This window comes from Orbicella franksi, chromosome 5, assembly GCF_964199315.1.
Source record: "Orbicella franksi chromosome 5, jaOrbFran1.1, whole genome shotgun sequence".
NCBI lineage: Eukaryota > Metazoa > Cnidaria > Anthozoa > Scleractinia > Merulinidae > Orbicella > Orbicella franksi.
In genome coordinates, this window is record NC_138149.1 from 19,179,901 (window position 1) to 19,199,900 (window position 20,000).

General features: G+C 39.5%; 1 protein-coding gene and 1 pseudogene across 4 annotated transcripts in view; both read right to left on the reverse strand.

The window, feature by feature from the left end:
* Positions 1 to 20,000, reverse strand: part of LOC145487498 (adenylate cyclase type 5-like) — a 219,901-nt gene that overhangs the window by 92,861 nt on the left and 107,040 nt on the right. For all 4 annotated transcript variants that reach the window (XM_081466304.1, XM_081466303.1, XM_081466302.1 and 1 more), the window contains 3 exons: positions 12,085 to 12,174; positions 11,914 to 11,983; positions 7,378 to 7,475 (listed from right to left, as the gene is read on the reverse strand). In XM_081466304.1, the coding sequence (XP_081322430.1) occupies positions 7,378 to 7,475; positions 11,914 to 11,983; positions 12,085 to 12,174 (258 nt within the window). The remainder of the gene's footprint in view (positions 1 to 7,377; positions 7,476 to 11,913; positions 11,984 to 12,084; positions 12,175 to 20,000) is intronic.
* Positions 15,804 to 20,000, reverse strand: part of LOC145486852 (uncharacterized) — a 10,966-nt pseudogene continuing 6,769 nt past the window's right edge.

The following is a 20,000-nucleotide window of genomic DNA, read 5'->3' on the forward strand; positions in this document are numbered from 1 at the left end:
AGGAAATGTCAACAGAAACAGTGGAGACAACATAAGACACTTTGCCAGGCCATATCCTCTTTGGAAGAGTGAAAGTGTAGAGAAGACAGAGAAAAGACAGGTGTCTTTGTGAGTCATTTGTCACCACAGGAGCATGCACGGGTAGTTCGTCTTGTGGGGTGTAAGTGTACTGTAAAATGCTTGCTCAATGGGCTAGAGACTGATGCCCTTTGGGATACTGGAGCTCAAGTGTGAAAGTTGGTTGAAGCAGTGTCTTCCAGGGTGTGACATTCAGGACATAGCCGAGTTGTTGGGCATGGATGGGCTTGATTCGAAGGCAGCAAATAGAACTGACCTACCCTATGAGAGTTGGGTGGAACTGACTTTTAATCTCATTGAGGATGACTTTGACCACACCGTTAAAGTGCCGTTTTTGATCGCCAAGGATTCCTTGGGTATGCCTATTGTTGGATTTAATGTTATTGAAGAGATTACTAAGCTTTTTGATAGTGGTTCTTCATGGATTGTTAGTGGACGTGCTTACTTCAAGTTTGACTGGTGTTGAGCAAGGAAAGGTGGAGGCCCTTGTTCAGTTCATACCATCTGAGCCTGCAAAGGAATTGGCTACTGTAAAGTCAAGAAAGCAGGATACTGTAATTCCATGAGGACAGTCGGTTATTGTTTCATGTCGTGCTACTGTAGGTCCAGTTGGTAAGATACCTGTACTGTTTGAACTTGATCCAAACCAGTCTTGGCCTAGTGGTTTTGAGATACCTGGGACACAGGTGACTGTGGCAGGAGGTTCCACATGTAGGGTCAATATTCGCGTGGATAATCCAACAAAACATGACATCACCTTGAAAGGGAGAACAATTTTAGGACACCTTCAGCAAGTGAAGTCAGTCACCCCTCTTGAGGTGAAGTTGAAGGAGGAAAAATCACCCAGCATACATGTAGAAGAATCTCCAAATGTTGACATGCCAGAACAATGTGTTAATGAAGGCAGTAACATGACTTGTGAAGAACAGCCATGTAGTTACATTCCTGATATTGACACCAAAGACCTCACCGAGGAACAGCGTCTCATAGTAAGAAAAATGCTTGCAGAAGAAGCCGAGTCATTCTCAAAGACAGATGATGATGTTGGAAGGGCAGAGGAATTGCATGTGGACATTAACCTCACTGATTCAGTACCAGTTCAGCGGAAGTATACTGCCATTCCCCGAGCACTTTATGCAGAAGTCAAGCAGTACGTTGAGAACCTGTTAAATCGTGGGTGGATCCAGAAGTCAAAGTCAGCTTATTCATCTCCGGTTGTATGTGTTAGAAAAAAGCATGGATCATTAAGACTGTGCATAGACTATAGACAGTTGAATTCAAAAACGATTCGTGACAGCCATCCTTTGCCCAGGGTGCGGGATGCTTTGGAAAGCCTTGGTGGGAATCAGTGGTTCTCCTTACTTGATCAAGGAAAGGCTTACCATCATGGTTTTGTAAGTTCTGGAAGTAGACATAAGACGGCTTTTGCCACGCCCTGGGGACTGCATGAATGGGTTCCCCTACCAATGGGCTTGAAAAATGCACCAGGAGAATTTCAATGCTTTATGGAACATTGCCTTGATGGTTTGAGGGATGATATCTGTATACCTTATATTGATGACATCATTGTATTCAGCCAAACACTGAGGATCATGTTGACCATATTCGGAATGTGCTTAGACGGTTGCATGAACATGGGGTTAAGCTTAAACCAAAGAAATGCAGACTCTTTAAGCGAGAAGTAAATTATCTTGGACAGATTGTGTCAGCAGCAGGCTACAGACTAGACCATTCCAATGTGGAGGCAGTTAGAACTCTGAAGGACAGTAAGCCTAGTACAGTTGGTGAAGTGAGGAAGTTACTGGGGCTTCTTGGGTACTACCGCAGGTATATCCAGGACTTTGCTAGGATTGCCCACCCACTCTTCCAGTTATTACAGGCGGCTTCTGAAGGTGTGGCCAAATCACACAAGAGCAAGCAACGTTCCGATCATGGTTCTGTATGATCTTCTCGACCAGTGGTGCGGACGGAACAGCATCAGAAAGCTGTTGAAACATTGTTGGACCACCTTGTGTCTCCTCCAATTCTTGGCTATCCTGATTTCAGTAAGTCCTTTGTATTACATACTGATGCATCACAAGAGGGACTAGGAGCAGTCTTATACCAGAAACAGGATGGGAAAATCTGAGTTATTGGATATGGCTCATGATCACTAACCAAGGCGGAAAAGAACTATTTCCTCCATTCCGGGAAGCTAGAGTTCCTCGCTCTTAAGTGGGCTATATGCGAACATTTCAGAGACTACCTCTACCATGCATCTGACTTTATTGTCTATACTGATAATAACCCCCTTACTTATGTGCTGACCACTGCGAAATTAAATGCCACCGGTCACCATTAGGTATCGGAGCTCGCAGATTTCTCACTCACCATCAAGTATAAACCAGGTCACTCCAATAAAGATGCAGATGCACTCTCAAGATTTCCAATGGACATTGACTCTTACATGAACCTGTGTACTGAGAATGTGTCCCAAGGTGATATCAAGGCATGTTGTGTGGGAGTAAGAGCACAAGGATGAGGAGAGACAGTTTGGGTGTCTGCAGTAAGCAATGATTCCAGATTGTTGAGCATGGAAGAAGTATCAGTCACAGTCAGTCACGTGATATGTAGAAAATAGTCGAACACAAGGTCGAGAGACCAAAAAAGAAAATAAAACAGTTGGACAAGTCTATGGTTTGATCTTGCCTTATTCTTTTGTGGCAACGAGGGCTAACACGTATCTCACACTTGTTTTGCGCGTGCACTACACTATCTGTAGGTACATGTTTAAAGTTGGATTTCAGTGTAATTTTCAACAGATAACAGCTAGTTTTTCAGCTGGAAGACGTTAACAGTTTGTGGTTAGTGATATGCTTCTAGTCTGGTGTTTCTGGTTAAGTACAGGCAAGAGAAGGATCATTAAACTTGATTTGGTCACAGCAGGACAATTTTTCTTTCATTTTAGTCGTGTACTTGGTAGCGTAGTTGATTGCATGAATGTCAACCCAATGCGCGCATGGCACTTAACCATGCCTTGTGTGATGCGCAGAACATGTGCGCACTAACAAAAGTAGGCACCGTCCTTAATGGGAGAAGTAGGGTATGTTTTGCTTCAATGTAAGTGGTAAAAAAATATGCGTATTCGTCCCCTGTACCGGGTCACACTTCCAACAAATTCTTGTTCAACTTACAAATCCAAGAGTAAATATGTACTGTGTGGATCTATTTTGTAGACAATGGGATAACACAATTTTGGTCTTGCTCAACTTCCTTGGATGTGTTTAAAGTAAAAGGTCTACAAATAACTTTGCCTCAGACATTGCCACTGGCAATATAAATGTTCAAACTGATGAGAGTTAGAGATTTCTCTTCACCTAGTGCTTAGGTGTTGGATGTAACTTGTATCCTGGGTTCTCAGTACGTGTGAGGCCATGTAAAAGGGAAATCGGGCTCAATGGAAAGAAGGCTTGGTTGAGTTACATGAAATGAATGCTTTGGACAATAACATACCTCATGCTATTTAAAATGGTTGCAACTAAAACTGCAGATGGGAAATGTGAAAAAACTGACTTACATTTACTTGCAAATAATAATTCAATTCCAAAGTATGCTCTTTAAACTGAATATTTGCAAAGTACTGACAAGCACAACAAAAAACCAGCAAAATAGCACAAAAACCATATTCTGCAAACAGCGGCCAACATTAAGTTCACTTATATCAGAGGCAGTTTTTAAGGCTAATCTTAAGACTTATCTTTTTAAGCGTGCATTTGATTTGTAGTTTTTACTTTTTATTTGTAGCCTAATTGTACTATATAGCGTATTTAATTCTTAGGATTTTAACTTTTAGGATTTAGGATTCTAGGTTTTTAAAGGATTAGGATTTTAATTTTAGGATTTTAAACTTAGGACTTTAATTTTAAAGTATTGTAAAACGCCATGGTCAATTAGTGGAAAATGGCGCTATATAAATGTACATTTATTTATTTATTTATTTATTTATTTATACATTAGTAAACTGGAAGATTGTGAATAATAGGCACGGTCAATTAGCAATCAATGAATAGCTCATGAACTCTCATAGTCCTGACCTGCCTTCATTGCATGTCCTCATGTCACACCTCTGCTGATGTTTAAGGTTCAATGTAACTTGTGTAAACTAAAGGGAGCTCTTTACCCAGAACAGTGCTATGCAGGTCATTTGAAATATCTGTCAGTTTAAAATTTATTAGTTACTGTAAGTCTTGTGGTCAAAACCACAGTGATCATGTACTGGTAGGAACATTTCCTACATTGGCTGTTAAATATTTTGGCAAAAACAGTCTCCACAGCACTTCCTCGTGTCAACTCGTAATTACTGTGACCAACTGAATTCAGAATAATTTGGCATGTAGCTGTCTCCTAGATCATCTATAGTGAGATGTTTTGAGTGCGATAACTAAATTGTAACAACATTTTAAAATACAAGCAGATGCACTACATTGAACACTTGCAGTAGCTCTTAAAACTTGGGATAGCCATGCAGCTTTCTAAGAAGTCACTTGCATTATGTCATTATGTATTCTGTTTTGGTCTATTCCATTCTAAATTTGTTATCCTAAACAGCAGCATGCTGTAGCTTTCCTTGTTTGATCACTACAGTGTAAGTGGATAAATTTAGCTCTTGGGAAACATAGCAAAGTTAATTCCAAGCCCATAGTCTTTTAAAGTACCAGCTGGTAATTCAGCATTTGCTTCAAACATATTGGCTGGTTCTGTTCCAGGTGGATTGACAATTATCCGTAACTATACACATGAAACACTTATTATTTATTGATGTATAGTCTCCCAATACCACCAACATTCAAAGGAAAACAAGCATAAACAAAAGGGAGATCAAAAAATAATCAGCTATAGATGACTGAACAATAACATCCGATCCAACAGTAGTAAATTTCTGTTAGAGATAACAGACAGGCAGTGATCATGATAGTGAAAATTCACTGTAAATGAGATGGTATCTTTAATGGACTAGCATCCAAAGCAGGATCCAAAAATCTTGAAAATCGGCCGAACAAACAGATGACATACACACTACAAAAAAAAAAAACTAGAAAACATTGAGAGATGTAAAGGGAACTAGTCGAGCCACAAAATTATACTTATAAAACAAGGGCAGAGATCACACAATTACTCCAGGGAAATACCGCAAACATCTGAAAAATCAAGAAAAATGCCCCAACTTAGACTCTTATTTTGACCGTTAAAATGGCAGGGCCTGCCTGGGCCCACTGGACTTTTCTTAAAGTTCAACTCTCGAACTAAAGTTTCACACAAAAATAATTTACAATACTGATCCCTGTTACCCCACAAATGACCAAATGAATATCCATGTCAAGCGCGTGTGATAAACAAACCTTTTAAACATAGCATGATTTCCATTGACTAGTTCTGATGCATAAATTGCTTACCTGCACTTGAGGCTTGGCAAATAACTGGTCTAGATATTACACTAGCAGCTCCTAGAAAAGGTTCATTTGATTCTCATAATGAGTGCAGAAATCGGTCGAGAAAAGACAACTTACTCTCCATTCGCAAAAAAAAATGTGTCCGCCATTGCTCCGGCCGAGACGACATATGATTGGTCGAATACTGTCACATGAACCATGTCTAACACTGCCTGATGCAGAGGCTTTAGCACATGCCTCTTTCACTTGCTCTTTCACATAAGCTGCAAAGTTAAGTTAGCAGTCTAGCGTGACACCAAGGATTTTTAAGGAATCGGTAGTCACCACAGCATTGTTATCTACATGTACACTGAAATCATAGCAATAGGATACTGGGCCAATGGCCATAGCCTGAGTCTTAGAAACATTAATCTCAAGATAGTTTTGTTGAAACCATGTTGATAATAAATGAAGATCAGAATTAATAATGTATTCCATAACTGGAGGGGGAAGGTTCGATGCACATTCAGAAGTGTCATCTGCATACAACCATAGTGAGGTGTTTGTAACTAGAAAGTTCAAATCATTAATATATATGTTAAAAAGCAAAGGACCCAACAGGGATTCCTGAGGGATACCAACTTTTACTGTTTTCCATTCAGAATAAACACCATCAATTTTGACCCTCTGCCTCCTATCCCGTAGGTAGTTCTCCATTAACTCTAATGTTTGGTCAGCTCTAAGTTTTGCTAGCAGAAAGGCATGGTATACAGAGTCAAACATCTTACTCAGATCAACTGCAATTGTGGCAATAGCCTCACGGTTGTCAAGACTCGACCTCCAATCTTCTACCATTTTCAGCAGTGCAGTACAGCAGAAATGACCTTTAAGATAACCAGAGAGGTTAGGCGAGAGACTTGAAAATGCAGAGTACATTTGATCTGCTACTACCTTCTCATAAATCTTAGAGAGTGCTGGAAGGATTGACACTGTCTGTGGAAGAAACAAAGCAAATTTCAAGTTGACATGTTCACACTATTTGCTCCATCCTCCAGGTACATAGCAGAGTATTACAACATGGACCTTTGACTCAGTTTGGACTACTAGAATCTGATCTGCTTGGTCTTTCAAAAAGAAAAGAACACACTCACCTTCGGATTTCCAGTGTCACATTTGCATAACAAGTGTGGTATTTCTTTGTCTTTGCATCTTTTCGTCTTTTCTGTTACACGGAAACTCTTATGATTCCTTCAGATTGATCAGGAATGGTCGCCATTTGTTTTGCTTTTTTTTTTCATAAAGCATGTCAGTGAGGGTGCTGCCATCCAGGCAGGAAGTAAAATGGAATGCATAGCGCTTTGTAATTTTTATTTCTTGTGTACATTCATTTTTTGTCAGCCAATGAAAAAATTCAAATTTTTTGGTGCGTCCAGAGCTACTCATCAACGACATTTTAAGACGAGTAGCACTGGGGACGAGAATGGTTAAAAACCGCATACTGCCGGGCTAGATGATACCGTGATACCGCATGTTCAGATTTTAATTACCGAAATACTGCGTGAAAAAAAGCTCAATGTCGTAATACCGTAAACCCCAATGTCCCCCTCTGTATTGGCTAATACATTAAGGTATTGGCTAATACATTAAGTAAAGAGACTTAAACCACCAAACTATTAACATTTCAACTACAAATCTGTCAATTTAACAGGGTTTAGTAGCCTGAATTTCAGCCATCTCTCTGAGTTTCCCTCCCAAAAAGACATCTGAAAAGTCTTATCATGAGGGAGGGACTCAGAAGAAACACCTGAAATTCAGGTGTTTAGCAACATCATAAACACATAACAGAGAAATAAAGATAATAAAAGCTGTCTTTGGAACACAGAGCACACACCTTGGAAGGGTTGTAATTTGAATAATAAATATCAAGATAAAGAGAAGGAAAATGCATGCTGTGTAAGACTTGAACATTCTGTCTTTTTCTTGAGAATACTGCAATGAGAAAAAATATTCTATCAGTCCTTGAGTTTGCCATCCTTTGATGCTAGACAAATCTTTCCTGCCAAATAAAAAAATAGCTCCAAGGTACATAATATATAGATTTAGCCAGGCCTAATAGCGAAGCTCCTGGGCCGAGTTGTTCAAAGCCCGATTAAGCTAACCCAGGATAAGCGAGAATTTTGATTTGAGTTTTGTAACTTTGTGCTGAGGTTTTCTGTACATTGTTTGGCGTTCTGTTTTAAGTCTGAGTAATCTCAAACTACACGCAGCAGAAGCAGTGAAAAACATTTCTATGCAAGAAAAATTAATAATTTGGTTAACTTTTAATCCTATGTTAGCGTTAACTGGCTTCTGAACAACCTAGCCCTGATTACATCAAGCTAACTTGACATCAATCCAATTGAAAACCAGCACTTGGTCAGCAGTCAACTTCAAAAAAAAAAAACATGTGACCTCAATGGGGTCTACACTTTAGCCCGCAATGTGATCACGTGATACTGGTCAGCAGATACCTTTTTTGACAGGTGTCAATTGACCATAGCATGAATGTCCAATATCAAAGAAGGACGCTATAAACCAAGTCTGCCTGTCTCTGTAAACCTATCAGCTGGAGTGTGGCCGCAGTCTTGTGCAACTCTGTCATCGCCATTGTGCACACATGCCAACGAGCAATGCTGCTAGCCATGATAATCATGAGAAAATGAATTCACAGGTTTCCTTTTATTTCCTATATGGGTATGGGGCTTCGCTTGGTGGCCCTTTGGGCCCCCGCTGGAGCTCCGCTATGAGTCCTAATACTATTACTACCATAAAGTTGTACATCGCAACAAATTACAAATCAAACCCCTGTGGCTGGAATATGGCATATACATAGGAAGCCTTCCATTAAAAAATGTAAACAAACCCTTATGCGTGCTCAAAAGATTGAAGAAAATCATGTAACATTAGAATGCTAATCACAGAGGCCTTGGACAAGAAATCGAGAATAAAAATTTTGAATGACGTTTCCATGGCTCGTTCATCATTTTAAAATTTGTAAAACTAAAAGTCAGATTCTCATGAGTTCTTTATATACTAAGAATGTATGTGAAAGTCTTGTTGCATGTGATCAAAAACTCTACAACGTGGAATGTAGAGAGTGTTGATTAATGTACTACATAGTTTTGCTTTGATAGAGTCAGATTGAGCGTTCAGTTTAGGTTTCTTTTCTTGGATAAAGAGCATTTCGTAAATTAAGTATTCAAATTCCCACATCATTTCTTAATGGTAAATTGTTCCTGAAGATCTTTGTTCCTCAGATAACATCACCCAAGTTGACCTTGTTGAGCTTCTATCAGTGGCTACAAAACGTCAGCTGTTTCAATTCAAAGACAGCCTTAATGAACAAACTCATGGAGTAGCAATGGGCTCACCCCTAGGCCACTCATGGCTAACACATTTATGTGTTTGATCGAGGAGAAACTAGAAAGCGAGGATAAGTTACCATCTTTTTATAAGAGATACGTGGATCACACCTTAGCTGTGGTAAAAGATGTTCCAACTGCTACAGCTTTACTGGCAACATAAATGAGGTACGCCCAGCAATCAGCTTCACAATGGAAGTTGCAAACAACAACAAACTGACATTCATCGGAATGGAGCTCATAAAGACTGGAAAACAGCTGAAAACATGTACATGTCTCTACAGGAAAACAACATATACTTCTCCACTATCAAAGTCATGTCGGTGCCCATTACAAATGATCCCTTCTAATGACTATGTTAAACTGTGCTACCTCACCAGATCTATTTGCTGAAGAATGTGACAATTTGAAAGGAATCTTCTTGAAACTGAAGCTCATCAATTCCATCATAACTAGATTCATCACGTCGCAAAATCAAGCAAGTTTGCGATGTTCAAGAAAATGCTCCCGTTCAGATTATTCTGCTGTTCAATGATCAAAGATCAGCTGACATTGTACTAAGACAGCTGTCCTGTCTTGGAAAGAAAATAAACAGTGATTGGCACCCAGTCTTCAAAAGCAAGAAAGTTGCCAATGACATCAAAGTACCAGAGGCCAAACCACCATTAATAAATCAACAATGTGTTGTCTACAAATTCAAATGTGATCTATGTCATGCGGATTATGTTGGCAATACTTGCCGACACCTTTTCCAATGCATTGAGGAACACAAGCATTCTGGTGTTGGAAAACACCTGGATGACGCCTACAATCAGAGGAACAAAGATCTTCAGGAACAATTTACCATTCTTAAAGGAGGTCACTCCGAAAAACGTATTTTTTGTCAATGCTAAAAAAAACCTCACATTAAGTTTAGCCACTCACTGAAGTTTCAGCCTTTAAAGTGCAGGTTTTCCTTTTGAAATTCATCTCCAAAGAAGCCCAAAATTTGACATCGTTGCTGCCATTTTGAGCAGTACTCAGCAGCCAAGAGGCGTTTTCGTGATGTCATTCCATTCAAGAGATTTTGTCCAAATGGCTTCCGGCAAGCCTTTAAATATCACTCTGGGTTATGGCTGCATTTGAGTCATTATTGTGAACCAAACATGCTCCAAACTCTGAAAATGATAGCAGTCAAGATGGTGAAGTGGATGATCGCTTGGAAAAACACATTTTGCTGACCTTGTGAAGGATAGAAAGTCAGTTGCAGGTTTTTCTCCTTGCCGCCAATTTTGAGTTGGACGTAATAATGTCACATTAACACAGTCTGGCTGGCAAGTGGCAGCCTCCAAAGTCGCTTCTGCTGAGATCAATTTCTTCAGGATAGTAGGCACTTCAGAGGCTGAAACTAAGGTGACTGGAAAAGCTGAATGTTTACTAACTATAGGTGAAGACAAAAAAAGTAAGCTTTTTGGAGTGATCTTCTCCTTTAAGAAATGTCACAGGAACGCTTAATTTATGAAATGCTCTTTATCCAAGAAAAAACCTTAACTGAACACTCAATCTGACTCAATCAAAGCATAACTATTTAGTAATTCATTACCACTCTCTACATTCCACGTTGAAGAGTTTTTAATCACATGCAACAAGACTTTCACATGCATTCTTAGTATATAAAGAACTCGTAAGAATCTGACTTTTAGTATTACGATTTTGAAAATGATAAATGAGTCATCAAAAGGTCATTCAAAATTATCATCGCTAATTTTAATTCTTAGCATTAGAATGGCAGCTAAAAATGATGACCAGATGTTGACTGGAAATTAATGAGCACTTCTACCCCTTTACTTTTCTTGTCAGTGGTAACAATAAACTAAAGATAAGTTATTTGACAACATTTTAAATAGAGCACGATTCAGGTAAAATTTATGCAAACTTTGGGTCAAAAGCATGAGACGACATCTCAAAAGAAATTTACAGTGGTTTGATTTTTTCCTGATGTTACAATTTTCCAGGCATCTCAAACAAGCATACACACCATAACCACTGGTGGAAAAGGCCCCATCTTTTTAATAAAAATTTTTGCAACAAAGTAGGAAAGAGGATTATCTGCAAAAACATCTAGACAACTTGCCGTGAATTTGCATTAATTTTATAATTTACAATTTTTCCTCAAACTAATAGTCTTCTGTATGGAAGACTAATACGAACAAGTTGCAAGTTTTGTGACTCCTAAAAGAGCCGTTTTTGTTCCTAAGCATAAGCTTACATTTCTCGCTGTTAAACAGCATTTAATAAACCTTCGTTTAAACATCTTTCAACATGTTAAAAGTCGCCTTTCTGGAGCAGCTAAACATCACTTGGCAGAGAATCTCCATTCTGCCACAAGCTGTTTACAAGTACTGCGTTGATGTCAAGTTTTGAAAGCTACTTTGTAGGGTCAAGTACTCCATCTCCTGATCAAATGGCTGGCTACTGAGCTAAGAACGAGCGAACGAAGGAAAAACATTCTTCAAGCTGTGTGTAAAACTCTCTTAAAATGCTAACAGGATGAAAAAATACGGGTTGAAAAATACCAGAGAAAGATCAACCTATATGTGTAAGTCGGTTGTCATCATATCCATACTATTACAGAGCTAAAATTATAGGTAAGGGTTTCAGTTTGAACTATTCTCTGTTTTCAAAGTTAGTGAGTTTACATTGGTTTACATTCAATGAATCAGTGAATGAGCATGTAAAGCATCTGCCTTAAACAAAATGCGAGTTGCCAAGTTCAAGGTTTGGCTTATCTGCGAGTGCACCATTGTCGTCAATGTTTACAGTATGGAAAATGTTTCTGTGGCTTCTCCTGTAACCTCTACTGTCAAGTTTCTATCAAAAACGTCTTACAACCTTGTTATAAATGCTGTCCTTGTTCTGTGAATTTTTGAGGCTTAAATATAATAGCAACACAAAATGAAAAGTAGATATCATGACACTGCAATTAAGTCATAACTTATTAAGTATTTTACAGTTCATTGTATTAGTACTGACAGATCAATACATACAAGCTCTTCTTTATCTGGATCCTTAAAATTTAATGTAAGAAGTATTGGTCGCACATAGTCCTTCCGCAGCCTGAAATAAAGTAACATGATTCAATCTGATGCAGCTGTAAATCATTAAATGCACAAAATGAAGGAAACAAAACAACCTGTCAGAACACTAAATAAAATTACTTGTCAATACTGCGAGCCTCGATGGAGCTTCCCAGAAATTCATTGACCTCATCTTCTGGATCTTGCTGATTCGATGCTGTTATACCTAACCTGTGAATCAACATGTACATCTTTATCAGGTCCGAACAGCAATTTAACAATACTAAGTGACTTCACCTTTTTGGCATAATTTTCTTCACAGATAAATTATGCTTCCTCTTATCTCATTTGTCCTGTCCCAAAACACAAGAGTCAAGTAAGATGGCATTGGCAGTAAGTTTCAAAGTCAGACCAAGGAGAAGTCTGTTCCCACCCTAGGGGTCAGCACAGCCAGATGGCCCACCAGTGCCAGTAGTTAACAATGTTATACCCAGCCTGATTTATGAATCTTGATTAGGCGTATAGACTTTTGTAGAGCTCTATGACTCTACGGTAGTATTTTGAATCTTTAAGCTCCGTTCCTCTCAGATATGTGGTCACCACAGAGGTGTAGTGGCGTATAGTTATTGTAGCAAATATTATATCGCTTAAGGAATGTTGAGTGTTATTACAGATTACAGTGTTTTAATAATCATTTTCAATTTGCAATTCTGTATTGAGTTAACCCTGACTACACTCTATGCTCTTCGCTATTTGTTCTTCCAGCTACAGTCACCGAGCTACGCTCTAAAAGCTCTGACATTCCATGTTTACCATCTACGCTCTACGTATTTACGAGTTTATCAGTTCAAGAATTTTTGACTACTCTCTACACTAGCTTAGAGACTTAAAGTGCCCATAATGTCAAAACTTTTTTTTTTCACTCATTCTACATTTCACCTAATGAGCTTCTGTGAAAAAATTTTTCGATTTGGATAAAACACAATTTTTTTTACGAATCTTTACAAAGTTCAAAATTCTATTTTCTTGAGGTTGACCCCTGCCACTGATCATAAGAATAATGTGCTCAAAATGGCCACAAGACTTATGCCTGTGACGTAGGTTCAGGAACCTACGATGAGGACTGATGTTGTTTTTTGGATCATTAACGTTGTTTCAAAGAGCAGCAACACACCTTTCCGGCATTTTCAACTAAATGTACACAACTCTGAAGCAAAATTTCCACTTGTTTTTAAGTCAAATAAGTCATGACCCAAATCACATGTTCCTGAACCTACGTCACAACTCACTTCAAACCGAGGAAGACTGGTGCGAATGGTGGACCAAAATGGCGGCAAATTTGAACGTCTTTAAAAACTTATAAAAAAAATGCATTTCATCCAAATCAAAAAACTTTTTCACAGAAGTTCATTAGGTGAAATGTAGAATTAGATAAGCAAAAAAAAATTTGACATTATGGGCACTTTAAAAAACCAGTAGAGTGATAAAAAATATTTGGTTGTGAGTGCGAGTTTCTCGATCCTCTGCAATGCTGTAATTTTTTTAATTGTAATTTATTGGCTTTGAATTCTTTATTATCTCATATATATTTAAGTGTTATTAAAGTGTTATTACAGTTAACAGTATTTTAACAGTCTTTTTAATGTACAATTCTGTATTGAGTTTACCCTCTACACTCTATGTTCCACCATCTACATTCCACTCTCTATGTTCTACCAGCTACTCTCTTCAATCTACGCTCTAGGATCTATCACCTACCCTCTAAGCCCATCTATGCTCTACTCTCTACATTCCACCAGCTACTCTCTTCAATCTATGCTCTACAATCTTACCGTCCACCATCTACCCTCTAAGCCCATCTACACTCTACTCTCTACATTCTACCAACTTCTCTCTTTGATCTACACTCTCCGATCTACCCACTAAGCCCATCTGCTTGGAAGGTTATTGGAATTTTTCAATTTTTTTTTTAATTTTTTAATTTTTTAACGAAGACTAGTGAGCAGCACAAAGGAAGACTTCTTCTATTTCTCTGTCTGAAACTTCTTCAGGGAATTATTACAACTAACATTGAACAGCATATATAGCACATAAGCGTGCCTAAGTTTAACTTCCCATGGAAGTGAATAACTGCTGAAACATGCTGTAAACAGATGTTACAAGAAATGCCTTGATGCATATGTTATTGCATGCTGTTATATTTTGGGGGCCATATGATTAGTGCTAATTGTATGGCCCCCAAAAATCATAGTATCTACATAGATGTGCTAAAGTGGTAGTAGATTGATAACTGACAATACAGTCTACGTCTGGTAAATGTCTCTGGATAACCAGCTTGATGCTCTGCTACAAGTATGGTTCTGAGTTAAACCATTTATTCGAACTTGAAATGAACAGCAATCTCTACAATGGATTATGACCCTAAAAACTAGTAAACAACATCTCTACATGGTCGCAAAACATCCATTAAGCGTTCAAAGTCACATGATTTAAATATTCACACTTCGAGTACATTATAGTTCTAGTTCTCTTAAAGTTTGCTGTAAGGAGTTCTAATGGGCAGATTCTGGTGATCGGTCTCAACAATTCCTTGCAGCCTACTCTGACTTTGACTGCTCTCACATGCTCGTCCTTTCCTGGAAAGACCATTATGACTCTACCGAGTGACCACTGCCCACACGGGGTGTCCGGTGCCACTAACAAGACTACATCATTAACTTGGGCATCTTTTTGTTCCTTCCGCTACTTGGACCTACGATTCAAAGTTGGTAACCACTCTCGCAGCCACCAATGCCAAAAAAGTCACACTATTTCTTGCACCCGTCTCCATCTCTTCTTGGGACTGAACTGGCCACTATCAACTGAACCAGGAGAGAACTGGCCTCCTACTTGTCCAATCAGGAAATGATTTGGGGTGATGGGTGTGTCATCTGAGGGATTGGCAGACTGATATGTTAAAGGCCTGGAATTTATGAGTGCCTCTGCACCCATAAATGCTGTCATCAGTTCTTTATCGGTCACATCTGCAGTTCCCAATATCGCATAGGTTGCTCTCTTTGCTTATTTGATCATTGTCTCATGCACCCCACCAAAGTGAGGTGCCCAAGGTGGATTGAGACTCCACTTGATTCCTTTGTTGGCAGCTGATTTCTCAATCTTGTCTTGATCCAGTTGTTCAACGAGCTCCCTCGACTCTCTTTCTGCGCCTACAAAATTAGTTCTGTTATCAGAAATCAGCTCTTCTGGCAGCCCTCTCTGATTGGCCATGCAGTAAAAGGCGTTCAGAAAGGAATCCGTGTCCAGCCCATAGGTCATCTCTAGGTGAATAGCCCTTGATGTTAGGCATGTAAATAAACAAAGGTAACTTTAAGCTCTCTCCCTGCCCCTCGCCTGGATAGTTACAAATGGTCCTGCAAAGTCAACCCCTGTTTGTGTGAAAGCTCGTAAGGGCAACTTCAGTTGAATCTTTGGTAGGGGAGCCATTATCTGTTTAGCAGCCTTGCCTTTCTCTTCCGACATTCACAGCACTCTCTTTCCCAGTCACGAATCTCCTCTCTACCTTGCATGATCCAGAATCTGGCAGACAGCAAAGACAATGTGTGATTGGTTCCCGCTCCATGGTTACTTCTTTCATGATAGGACTTCAAAATTAGTCTGGTCACCCCACTTTTCCTCGGCAGAACGACTGGATATCTAGCATTGAAAGGCAGGTAGTTCGCATAGCGCAGTCTCCCACTTGATCAAAGCAGACCATCTTCATCTAGGATGGGGTTCAAACTTAATGGAACAGACTTGAAATTGGCCAGTGCCTTGTATTCTTCTTGAAAGGCTTCTTGTTGCACCTCTATGATGACATCAGTCTATGCCTCCGAGATCTCTTGACTGGCAAGTTTTCCAGAACTCTTCTCTTCTGGCAGCGTTCTGGAGTTGTTCATGAATTGATGTACCTATGCTCTAACTCTCAATAATCTGGTCCAGCTTGAATATCTGCTGAGGTGTAAATGCCAAGTCACTTGTGGGGTCAGCGCGAACAGTACTGATTCTTTTTCTGGCACATTGAATGTTGTCCTCACTTTCTTATGGATTTCTAGTGTTGCTTCAGGAGTTACATCAATCTCTGTTTTTGGCCATGTGTCTTCTGGCATGCTCAGGAACTTTGGACCCTTCCACCACATCTTGTTTCCTTTTAGCTCAGTCCCAGACATTCCTCTGGTTGGCAGGTCAGCAGGGTTCTGGTGTGTCCGAACATGACACCACTGAGTAGGACTGCTTGAATCATGTATTTCTCCTATCCGATTCGTTACGAATGGTCTGAAACTGCAACTGGGTATTTGTATCCACCACACCACATCCATGCTGTCACTCCAGAATGTTAGTAGGTTCTGGTCAATCTTAAGAACCTTGGCTATTGACAGGGTCAATCCTAATGTCAAAACAGCTCCCATAAGTTCAAGTCTCGGAGTGCTTGTAGCTGATCGTGGTGTCACTCATGTCTTGGAGGCCACTACGCTGGTAGATACTGCATCACCCTTGTATGTGTACCTAATATAAGTTGCTGCACCATACGCATACCCTGATGCATCTGTGAAGGTGTGCAAGGTAACTGTTTCAACATCTGAGTTCAACTGCAGGCAACAAGAGACTTTGAGCTCTTCAAACCACTTCTTGGCCTGTCTAGCTTGGCTTTGGTTTAGAGGGTCATCCCAATCTAATCCTGAGGTCCACATCTCTTGCAGTAGAATCTTTGCCCAGATTACATATGGTGCCAAAAAACCCCATAGGGTCAAACAGCATGGCTATCTTCTGCAGGAAACTTCGCTTGGTCAACTGGAACTTCTTGTCAGGTGGATTCACTCTGTAAGTGAAAACATCTTCCTTAGCCAACCACAACAAACCAAGCATCTTCAATGACAGTAAATTTCCTTTGTTTAAGGCCACTTCTGCAGCCCTGTCTTCTTCACGTATCTTCTTAAGAGCATAAATCCGAAAATATCGCGAATCGGCCGACAGAAGCGAAATAACAAATTTTTTCTTATTTGACCAAAAGAACCTATTTGGTTAACTATTTTCGGAAATGACATCAAAAGGTTCAATTTCCTTTTCTTTTCTTCAAAATTTGCAAAACTTGAAAATTTGGCCACAGGGCCTTCAGCGGCGGCCATGAGACTTGAAATTTGGCACATGTTTAAGATATTCGTATGGACGTACCAAACGTTTTCTTAACATGTCCTTTACACAGTTTGTGGGGCATCTCTTAAACTTTTCTCGGGACTAAATTTTGTTTAAAAATGTTTTTTTGTACAAAATAGTTAACCTTCAGAAGCTGAACCATTTATGGACCTAAAGTGATGAGGCTAATATTAGCAAACTTTGAACTTGTCAAATGCTGTCTGTTATATTACAGTTAAGTAAATAAATATAACCAACTAAAAGCAGGTTCTTTATTCTACTCGCCTGGAAAAAATTACAGGTGGCCTGTAAAAACTGTTCCACTGAGTTAATTTTCCGTGAGGTCACTTTGACACATATCTAACTTAATTATTCAATTGTTAATCATTGTGTAATTGTTATTGTTTCCGACTATTTTTTTTAATTTTTATTTTATCTTTGAAGGTAAAGAATTGAAATAAATCCAACATAAGAAGTTCAAACAAGTTTTTACAACTTGTTTGAACATAGACCAGTCTGTTTGTTTTTTCAATAGCACTAGTACTTTATCATGAATCACGCAAACTATTTCACACAGTAGCGAACTTGACTATGGCATCGATGGATCCTTTTTGACATGGGTCTTCTTCATTCTAACTAATCTTTCCCCTTTGAACTGCTCTGAGCTCTCAAATGCTTTTATCGCCGATGCTTCCTCTTTTTTCAGCAGTTCTCTTCCTATGATTGACCCAGATGAGTCAACCTCCCAAAACTTCTGCAATACGGAGCTAAATTCTTTCTCTTGCCAGTGAACGAAATAGGCCATGTTGAAATTTGTCTGCTGCACGCTGTCTTCTGTCAGATCAGGTGAACCAATACACATCCAGCCTTCAGGTGTCAGTCAAGCCACCGGCTCCCCAGGTTGGCCACAGACATCTCTAATGGAAAAGTGCAATTCAGCATAGTCTATGCCAATCAACACGTCAATGACTGGCTGAGGGCTAAGATTGGGGAAGTTCTCTACCGGCATGGTTTCAATGGAATTTAACACATCAACTGTGATCTGTTGGGTACTTCCTTCCAATCCTAGCTCAGCAGCCACATCACCACTTATTTAGGTCTTTGTGCTTCTGTCATCTAGTGAGACATTTACAATCATTCTTCACTTCCCATTCTTCACCACTACTGGTACTGTACGCAAGGCAAGATACTTTACTGGCTCTGGAGCTTTCCTGGTTGCCATGGTTGTTGTTAAGGAGTGTTCAGGACTGGTACTTCGCTCCCCCTCCGTGCCAGAACTGTGTGCACTGTTTTCACTATCTTCCATGTCCAAGGAAAGGCTCCTCTTGGGCTCTATCACTTGTGACTCGCTAGCACTTTCACCATTTATTTGTGCGTTTTCTGACAGCCGTCAATGCCACACCGACTATTTTAAGCACATCACCCTCGCTTGTGATTTCTTACAAGGCAACAATGACAAAGTTTGCCAATGACTTTGCACATCCACTTTGCTAAACTTTTCACCGCTTCACACTGGATGATCTTCCTTACAAAGTGGGCAGTTTGTGCTAACAGGCTTTCCTGAACGCCTCGTCCGACCAAAGAATGTGTGTGAGCTATCTCTTCTTCCTCCATTTTCTTTTGAGCACACTTGACAGATTCTTCTTTTTCGCGCAATCCCTCCTCAAGCTTGGTCACGCGCTGGCAAGCTATCATTTCCTGTGAATGCAAATTATGTAATTTCCCGGAAAATGCCCACGCTTGACTCGATAATCCATCCTTATTGGTGTCCAAATATTCTTGTACACTTTCTTGGGCCTTACAGAATTCTTTCTTGATTTCCTCAAGTTCGCAGGTTGTTTTCTCAAGGGCATACCGATCTCTAGCTTCCGAATACAACACAGCCAACAAAGGCAAATCTTCAACAACATTCTCTTGGGCTTAGGAAAGTTTTTTCCTTGGTGCTCTTATTTCACAGTTACTTGCCACTCCATCTTTTAATAAATCTGCCAGCTGATTTTTTCGTCTTCTGAATAGCAATTTCAACTTGGCTTTCTTGATCTTTTGCTCTTCTGTTTTATCTACAATTTCATCACAGGTATCTTCGCCATATGCATTGTCTGTGCCCTTCGCTCAGTCGCAGCACTTCTTCTTCTTCAAATTTGACGGCATTTTCTTGAATTCAGCGAATTTCCCCGACATGAACCTCGCTCTGCTACCAATATGGTTCTGAGTTAAACCATTTATTCAAACTTGAAATGAACAGCAATCTCTACAACGAATTACGACCCTAAAAACTAGTAAACAACATCTCCTTGTGGTTGCAAAACATCCACTAAGCATTCAAAGTCATGTGACCTAAGTATTCGCACTTTTTGAGTACACTATAATAAAATGTCCTTCACATCAGTAAGCATGACTACAGTTAAATGTAGATTTAAAGACTACCACTCTACCGTTGCATGATTTACGATTTAGTGAAAGCCATTTAGTTCTGTTACTGTATTTAGCGTCCCTGAATAAAGGAAGTAAAAACCCAATTGGGTAACTGCGAAGCCGGAAGCACTTCTAGAATTTCTTGCATTCCACTAAAGGCTTTAAACAAGCTATTCCTAGTATAGCACATAAGCTCGCCTCTAATAAAGGCCCTCTTCTTGCTCGTGGGATGAAATGACTCAAAGGGAATTTACAGATACTTATTTACTGGCTTTTGATAGGTACAAATCTAGAGAGCGCTAAAATTAGCACCTTTGTAAAGAAATAAATCGAGAAACGAAATACTACTTTCGTCAATAACAGAGTACATAATCTTGATACGATCATTCTTGCTATAGAGACAACTAAGAAACTCTGATAGGATTTCTTTGGGACACTTCCAAACCAAGAATATGTCTTTTTTAATGTTTTAA